Source organism: Calypte anna, chromosome 5A (genome assembly GCF_003957555.1).
Source record: "Calypte anna isolate BGI_N300 chromosome 5A, bCalAnn1_v1.p, whole genome shotgun sequence".
Taxonomy (NCBI): Eukaryota; Metazoa; Chordata; class Aves; order Apodiformes; family Trochilidae; genus Calypte; species Calypte anna.
The window spans coordinates 38922428-38931107 of NC_044251.1; the positions used below are offsets into that span (position 1 = coordinate 38922428).

General features: G+C 47.0%; 1 protein-coding gene across 1 annotated transcript in view; it reads left to right on the forward strand.

Moving 5' to 3' along the window:
- Positions 1–8249, forward strand: part of ARMH4 (armadillo like helical domain containing 4) — a 51434-nt gene extending 43185 nt beyond the window's left edge. The window contains 3 exon segments of the mRNA XM_008501029.2: positions 3411–3442; positions 7620–7754; positions 8109–8249. Of these exon segments, the coding sequence (XP_008499251.2) occupies positions 3411–3442; positions 7620–7754; positions 8109–8177 (236 nt within the window). The 3' untranslated portion in view covers positions 8178–8249.
- Positions 8250–8680: the final 431 nt, after the last annotated feature.

Here is an 8680-nt window from a genome sequence, read left to right on the forward strand (position 1 = left end):
GGTTGCCCTCCATGGCAAATCACTTTGTGTTTGCAGAGAGTGCTGCATTTGTATGAGAAGGTGCCATCCACAGTCTTCCTCTTCCTAGACCAAGTTCAAAATGTTAATTATGGATAATGATGCATAATTGGAGTGTGAAGTCCAGAATTAATTGGTGGTAGCACATTTAGCACAGATATTAAATCTGACTTGAAAAAGTGCTTTATCTCCTACCCACTCCCTGTAGTATCTGCATATGGGTTCCTGGAGCAGGAAACACTCAGTTTTAATGGTGGCTTGGCATTTCCCTAAAGGTATTAAAAGGGTTGGAATGTTGGGGTTGTTTAGCCTGGAGAAGGGAAGTCTCCTGGGAAACCTTAGAGCATCTTCCAGTGCCTGAAGGGGCTACAGAAAGGTTGGGGAGGGACTTTTGGCAAGGGCATGGAGTGACAGGATAAGGGGGAATGGCTTCCAGCTGAAAGACAATAGATAAGGATTAGATATTAGGAAGAAATCCTTCACCCTGAGGGTGGTAAGACAGTGGCCCAGGTTTCCCAGAGAAGCTGTGGCTGCCCCATCCCTGGCAGTGTCTCAGCCCAGGTTGAATGGGGCTTGGAGCAACCTGGGCTGGTGGGAGGTGTCCCTGACCATGGCAGGGGGGTTGGAACTGGATGAGCTTTAAGATCCCTTCCAACACAAACCATTCTGTGATTCTATAAAACTTCTTTTTCTGTTTGTGACATTAAAAGTGTTTTTAAAACACAGTAATCTGGTGCTCCTGGACTTGTCATGGCTCCAGCCCAACTGGGTGTGGAGCTGTGAGATGCTTCCCCAAGGCTGCTGATGCTCGGTGTTCTCTTCTCTCCCCTGGGAGAGCCAGACCTGTTGCTGCCACCCACTGGGCCATAGGAAGGCCAACCAGGTTTTTGACCTCCTTCTGCCTTCCCTTCCCAAATTTGGGGCTATTTTTTCCCTCTAGCACAGGCTTTCACCCAGCCAGCTTGTGGCTGCCTTAGAGCATCTCTGAGTGTCCAGTCTGGAGGAGAAATCATGTTGAGGTCTCTTTTTATTTGTGGCTTAGGCTGATTCACAAAATCATCTGACCTGTGCTCTGTATGGCTGAAAACCAGTTTGGTTTTAATAACAAGAACTTATATAGCTACCAAATAAATATTTGTGTGTGGGTCCCATCGGATGTGCAGCTGCTGTTTTGTGGAGCAGAGAGGAATCAAGCCAGGATTCAGCAGCAGAATACTCAGGAGTTTGTTGCTCCTTTTTGGAGAAAATGGGTCAACCACTGATGAGATCCCCAGTCCCATGTCATTATCCTGGAAGATGTGTGAAAAAAAACAACTTTATGCTTAGCTGGTCTTGGGGCCAACCGAGCATCACAGCTGTGTGAGTGCATCTTGTGCTGTCTGGGTGTGGAGGGAGGAAAATGTCAGCCCAGAGCTTCAAAATGTGCACTGAGCTTTTGGAGTTGTGGCTCTTGAGTCACCCTCACCAAGCCTCCTGGGAGCCTGGAACTGTGGTGGTGTGGGTAACAGTGAGAGTCATGAGAGGGCTGGAATAAAATGTGAGAGCATCCTTGAATATGACAGTCATGAGAAGGCTCTTTGGCAAGAATTTTGGGATGAATTCCTCAGATTTGCACTATTTGTGGTTTTAAGAAGATTTTCCCAGTGTTTGGTCTCTCCCATGCCTGTCAGGAAGGCAGCAGCATAGGAGCTCTCCTTGGAAATCTGGGTGGTGTTTGCACCCAGTGGTTGTTTTAGTGATACATCTAGAAACCCAGCTGAGAAAACCCATCCAGAGGAACTCCCTTTTTCTCCACTTTTCCACCAGGAATGACGTCCAAGGCTTGCAGGCTTGGGCTGGCAGAGGACAGTAGTGATGGCACCTTCATAAACTGAGTTTACTACAGCTGAGTCCTTGCAGGTCAGGAGTAATGGTGGGAAGAGCTGATAAAAGTAAACCCCTTGTCCTTTTCCAGTGTCTTGTCTCCTGGTTAATTCATTTTTTTCCTTAGCTACCTGTCAGAGATGAGTGTATTTGAATGCATGTTCCCTTTTCAGAGCTTTTCACCTCCAGGTCATTTGGGACTCATCTCTTTGGAAAGGGTTCTGTTACTTGTTAAAAAGGGAATATTCAAATCACTTTGAACTTGTTAAAATGATGCAGTTTAATTCGGTGATGCTGACACCCAGGCTGAGTCTTACCACCTCCCAGCTGCTGGGCTTCTCTGCATTGAATCTGAGACATCAAAAGGCCATTTACTGATGGCCCCATCACTGTCACCTCCCTGCCCACACTGAGGCTTTGGTGTCAGGAGGGTGCTTACCCTGAGTGCTCTCCATGCCTGTGCATTAGGCAGACTCTGATGCTGCTAATGCAAGCTTTGAAGGGAGCTTCTGTGAGAAAAGCTTGGAAACAGGGTCTCACCCCATAAAAGCCATGTTACATCTGGGGTCTGATATGCATCCTGGGGGAAATGTTCTTGAGGTGAGCATCAGCACATCTGATAATCCTCCTGGAGACACACAGATCCTTAACCAGTTGCCAAACCCTGAAAAAAACCCCTCAAACTAGCAAACCTTTAACTATTTGCAGGAAGCAGGAATTTATTAAAGCATTAGCAGGTATTTCAAAGGCATTTTTTAATCTCCAGTGCAGTGCAGATAACTCTGGTTGCCTGTGGAGCTAATGAGTTGTGCACCTGCTGCTAAGTGTTGGCAGTTCTTGGAGATCAGCTGAATATTTTATCCCAAAGTAGATGCTCTTAAGGACTTTTAATTCTTGGCTATCAGATTTCATGGGAAATTTCACTGTTAGGGAAGGAAAAAGCCTCTGTGATAGCAGTATAAATTTACTTTGTTTAGTAATTTAGCACCTCCAGTCCTCCCATGTCATCTGGTGCCTTCCCAGTGGCTGCTTCCAGAAAAGCAGGGGAATACAAGACAGGGAATAATATAAGGCAAGGACTAATACAAGACAGGGAATAATACAAAGCAGGGAATAATACTTTTTTAGGCATCATTACAAGTAGGATATGCCAAGCAGGGGGTAGAATCCCTCTGTGGAGGGGATAGCAGTGGGAGGGGATAGCTCTAAGTTTTCTTGCCCAGTGTGTGCATGAGAAGTGCTGGTGAAAAACCCACAACTTGAAATAATTGGGTTTTGTCTTCCTCTTTTAATCACTCTGAAGATGGGAATTGCAGAGGCAAAATGAGTGTCTTGCCTGCCAGCTTGATTGAAGAGATTCTCTTGTTGGCTTGCTGCATTTGCTCTTTTTCATGAATGAGAAGGGAGGAAATCTAATGAAAAGTGTTATCAGCTTGTCAACTTAATTAGTGTCTGTTTTTAATACTGCCATTAGCGTTTGTAACTAATTAATGTAAGATGATTACAGCTTTTTTTGTTTTATTTTTCAGTGAGAAGCTGGATGGAGAAGCTGAAAGATAAGGTAGGAGGAGGCTCCGTGTTTCTATTAGCTTACAAGCAAAGACATTTTTATTTGCAGGAAAAAACCTCTTTGTCAGTGCAGTTCTCTGTCTCTACACAGACAATTGAAAAGGAGCTTAACATTTTCTCTGGGAGGCAGTGAAGCAGCTGCTGCTGTTGTGTGCAGTGAGGGACATCCACAGCACATCCCTGATCAGTAAAATTAGGGACAGGGGCATTTGATGGAGTTCTCTGCACTGGAAAATCACTTCCTTTTCAGAATATCTGAGTTAGGGTTTTGGTTTTTTTTTAATTACCCTCTAACTTACCTAAATTATGACCTTTCCCACCTCCTCATGCAGGAAGTGCTGCTAATTCCTAGGAGAAAAAAAAAAATTAAAACCCAGCAAGCACAGGAAGACTGAAGAAGTTGACAGACCTTGATCTTTTCTCCCTTGTGTTGCAGCGTGGTGGTACATGGAGTAAAGGACTCTGCCAGCCACAGTCAGTGATGTCTTTTTAGGCTCTGTTGCCCTAGGGAAAATATTAACATTTTGAAAAGGTTGTGAAACCTTCCTAATATTGCGTTGATGGCTGCAAAGCCACGAAGCTAGAAATGAGGTGACTGTGGTGTTTAAAGACAAGAACATTTTGTGACTCAACGGGGCTTGGCAATTCCTGAATAGTCAGAGCTAATAGAAAAAAAAATAAAGCACCACAGGGAATAATGATTCAATAGGAAACTCCAGCTCCTGAAAATCCATCTCCATGTCTCTCTGCATGAGCAGATTGCTGCCCAAGGAGCCCAACCTTCCCATGTGGTCCCCACCAAATTTCAGCAGCACTTTACCATTGAGCTTCAACAGAGCCTCCTGCTCTGGGTATCTCATTTCCAGGGATGGGGACTGGAGGGCTTTAAGGTGGGTTCCTGCCCAGCCCTTGTTGCTTTTCTGCTTGTACTAGGAAGGAGGCATGGCTAGAATCATCTATGCTCATAGCAGAGCCCCGTGGCCTGGGATTCAGCTGAAAGGAGAGAGAATGGTGTTCCCAGTGAAGGTAAAAAGCAGACACCAAAGCTGGTTGAGTGCTTGTAGCCTGCATGTGTCACCTCCTTGTGCCAGACCCACCCTACCCACACGAGCTCAGGGGCATCAGGCACCTTCTCACAGGATCCAGAGTTTGCACTTCTTTCCTTTTGGCTGCCACTCTCCATCCCTGTTGCAGAGTTGGTGCTGTCTCCACCAGAGATGCTCTGAAGAGTCTGAAGGTCTTGCAGTGCCCAGCACAAGCATTGGTATAAATGGGGATCTGGTAGAGGCCACTTGACAGAGATCCTTAGCCCTGAGCCATCTCCCACCCATGGGTAATGGCAGGATCTTTCACCATGCTCACCTTTTCCCTTAGAAAACCACTTCCCCCACCCCCAGCACTTTTGAAATGCACTGGATGGTGCTGTGGTTCTGTCAAGGAGGTGAGGCCAAGGCATCCCAATGGTAGGGAAATACCATTTAACTCCACCAAGTCCCAGCTGTCTGCCCACAAAGGTGGTGAAGAAAATCACTCCCAAATAAACCTGCCCACCCCTTTTTCTCCTCCTCCTTGTTGACTTGACCAGCATCAGTCATAAAATGTTCCCCATTCATTTGCTGTTGGCAGAGCTCTGTCCTCTCTATTTCACAATCCCTCCATCCAGAGGGATGGCACAAAAGGATCCTGGCACATGGCTGCCCCATCCCTGAGAGATGAGACATCCTTTGTCCCCATCAGGGCTGCCCTGATGGTGAAGGAAGGATTTGGGGAGCATGGGACCAGGAGCATGGTTCAGTGCCAGTTTTCTGCCTGGTCTCCTATAAACACTCTGCAAATGTTGCATTTCGTGTGCCCAATACTGAACACTGAAGTTTCCTTTGTTGCCATTGCCTCAAAGCCCAAAGGAGCCAGGAAGGTCATGGATTTGGTCTATTGAAGCATCCCTAAGGATCTGTAAAGAAACAGCATCTTCTCCATGGGCAAATAGGGTAAAAATGTGGTCTTGGAGCTGCCTGGGATATGGGTTTTCCAGAAACCTTTCCAAGATGGGCTGTGGGATTCAGAAGGGTTGGGATAACAGGATCTGCTTCCCACAGCAGCCTTTTTGGGGCTGAAACCATCAATCCAGCTGGTGGGGGAGCCCTGTGAAAGGCCAGGGGGTTCTGCTGGCAGCTCAGAGATGGGCTGGAGTTCACTCTCCTAAAATCAGTGAGTTTTGCTACAGAAACTCAGGTGGGCAGCTGCTAAAAAAAGAGATTCCCAGTCTGCCTTTGCCACCCACGCCAGCAGCAAACTTCCAGAAATAGCAAACCCCAGGCTGTGCTAATTAGGTCACCCAGTTAAGGCACTTTTATCTCCTGGCAGGGATGCAGCCTGTTAGCTGTGCTCCCACTAACCTGCTTTTTGGGGAACCAGAGTGCAGGCACACAGCCCCCCACTCCCAGCACATCTGCTGGGTTTTCTAGGAGGGCCTCCAGAGGACTGAAGATCCCTTAAGCTTTAGGATCCAGGCACAAAGGGGTATCTCTTTAAATTTACTATTTAAAGCACCAAGCAGGATCACTAGGGGGTTGGGAGGGCAAACCAGCCCTTGTTAGCATGGGATCTTCTTATTTTCATTCTCTAGGTAAGCATAGGAAGGGAGGGCAGGGCACACATCATAGCTTTCCCCTCCCTATTTCACCCCTGGATTATAGGGTGAACAATTATGGTGCAAATGTGTGGAGTTTGGGAATGCAGGTGAAGAGGGGAAGTTGTAGGTAATAGACTGAGGCTTGCTAAGAGCTGTCTGAGAGTCCTCTGAATTGAGCTCGTGTCCCTTGGCAGGTGTAAAATCTATTTTAGGGATGGTAGATGGGGAAGGTGAAGCTGTAGTGCCCCAGCAGAGGACTCTTGGTGCAGTGTGGCTGAAAAGCAGAGCTCATGGTGAGGCAGGGAGCTCCCTCCTTGCTCCCCCCAGCCTGGATTAGGTGAGGATGCTGAAGCAATCTGACACTATGAAAGTTGGTTTTAGTTTTCATGTCAAAGACTAAAGCACAAAATAAGAAGCACTTGGGGATATTTTCTGAAGGATTTTAAATGTTTAACCTGTGTGATTTTTAATTTTTAGATGTGCAGTTTTAAATTACTCATATTACTCATAAATTACTGCTTTTTGTTGTTGTTGTTGTTGTTGTTGTTGGGCAATACAAACACAGGGATCATAGCTATTGGATTGCAGCTGATTCACATTTCCCTTAAGGCCAGAGTAAGGTTAGGGTTAGGGTTAGGGTTACCTGCCTTCCCTCTCTGTGTCGTTGTTTTGCTCATGCAAGTGACCCCTTCCCATGCAAAGCAGGAGGTTTGGGTTTAAAGATTTTGAGTAGGAAGCCAAGGAATGGGCTGGGAAGGAGGAAGGCAAATTTCTGCCTCTTCCTGCAATTTGTGAGCACAGCCCAGTTCCTTCTGAGACCCAGCTGTGGCTTCTGCCATCCCCATGCTGAGATGTCCCATGCCATCCTGTCTCTGGGAGCATGGGAGATGTGTAATATTCTTGACTGGAGATATATTCAGCAGTTTAGCTGAAGCCCCTTCAGGCACTGGAAGGTGCTCTAAGGTCTCCCCATTGCAGCCTTCTCTTCTCCAGCCTCAACACCCCCAACTCTCTCAGCCTGGCTCCAGAGCTGCTCCAGCCCTCCCAGCATCTCCATGGGCTCCTCTGGACTTGCTCCAACAGCTCCATGTCCTTCTTGTGCTGGGGAATAATCTTAATTGTGGTTCAGGATTGCCTGCCCTTGGTGGCTGAGGTTTTCCTTGATATGTGCACCCATATGAAGAGGCACTTTACCCCAGCCCTGCACCAAAATTTCTTCCAAAAAATCATTTCTTCTCCTAAAGGTGGTCAAACATCCCAGTGTCTCAGCTGAGGCAGTGTCTCTTAGTGAAAGGGGATGTTGAGTGAGCTGGGGGGGGCGTTACCAGCTTGGTCCTGGGGTGGGACTGGTTGGGGGCTTGCCCTGAAATCAGGGTTCACCCTATGCAGGCAGGTGAAAGGGGCTCAAGCACAATAAACTTGGACCAAAGCAGGATCAGGATATTTTTCTCTGATGAAAAACAGAAACATGATGGAAACAAAGATGAAAAGCAGCTCTGAAAGGATGGTTTTGTGAGTGCTTCTCTTTTCCACGTAGGCAGGATACATGTCAGGGATGCTGGTTCCTGTAGGAGTCGGGATAGCTGGAGCCCTCTTTATCCTAGGAGCACTCTACAGCATTAAGATTATGAATCGCCGAAGGAGAAATGGCTCAAAGAGACATAAAAGGAAGGTATGGCAAAGAGAAAACCCCATCCCACCCACTCTCCTCTTAATTGCTTTGGCTGTAAAGGTGATGGTCACTGGCACAGGCTGCCCAGAGGGGTTGTGGAGTCTCCTTCTCTGGAGCCTTTCCAGCCCCACCTGGATGTGTTCTGTGTGTCCTGCCCCGAGGGATCTTGCAGGGGGATTGGGACTGATGATCTCCAGAGGTCCCTTCCAACCCTGACATTCTATGATTCTCTGGTTTGTGTGGGTTGAAGTGTTCAGGACCTCTTGGTTAGAGTCTGGGGGGAGGGATCCAAATGCTTTTAATTTCCTTTTTTTTGCCTGGGGAGCTCTCTTCACTTTCCTTTCCTTCCCTCAGCAGCGGGAATTTAACAGCATGCAGGACCGAGTCATGCTCCTGGCTGACAGCTCTGAAGATGAATTTTGAGGAGGACTGCAGTGCCCTTGTGATGAGCCCCATGACTTTTTTTCAAAGAAGGGAGGGAGGAGAAAAGAAAAAGAAAAAAAAAAAGAAAAAAAAAAGTGACTTTTCTGCTGCATCGCTGTTCTCCACCAAGCCACCCCCCAGCAGTGGTGGCTCCCACCCTGGCCACATGGCATGCTCTGCTCTACGTGTCCCACCCAGTGATGTTTGTTTTGATCCAGTAGTGAGATTGCACATCCACACCCAGAGCCTCATTCCGACCCCCAGCTGGAGCTGATCTGTATGGATGATGATTATTTTTTTTTTTGTCTTCCTGTTATCCTGGTGTCCTGGTTTTTTTTGGTCCTGGCTGGCAGTAATCTAATCAATAACAATAGCTCTCACCTCACCCAGGAATGGAAAACTCTACTGTGGAATGACTTCTGTCCAATTTGTTCATTTAAATATGACGTTACCCGAGCTAGAGTTCATTAGTGCTGAGATTAGCTGCTCTGCTTAATTAATGA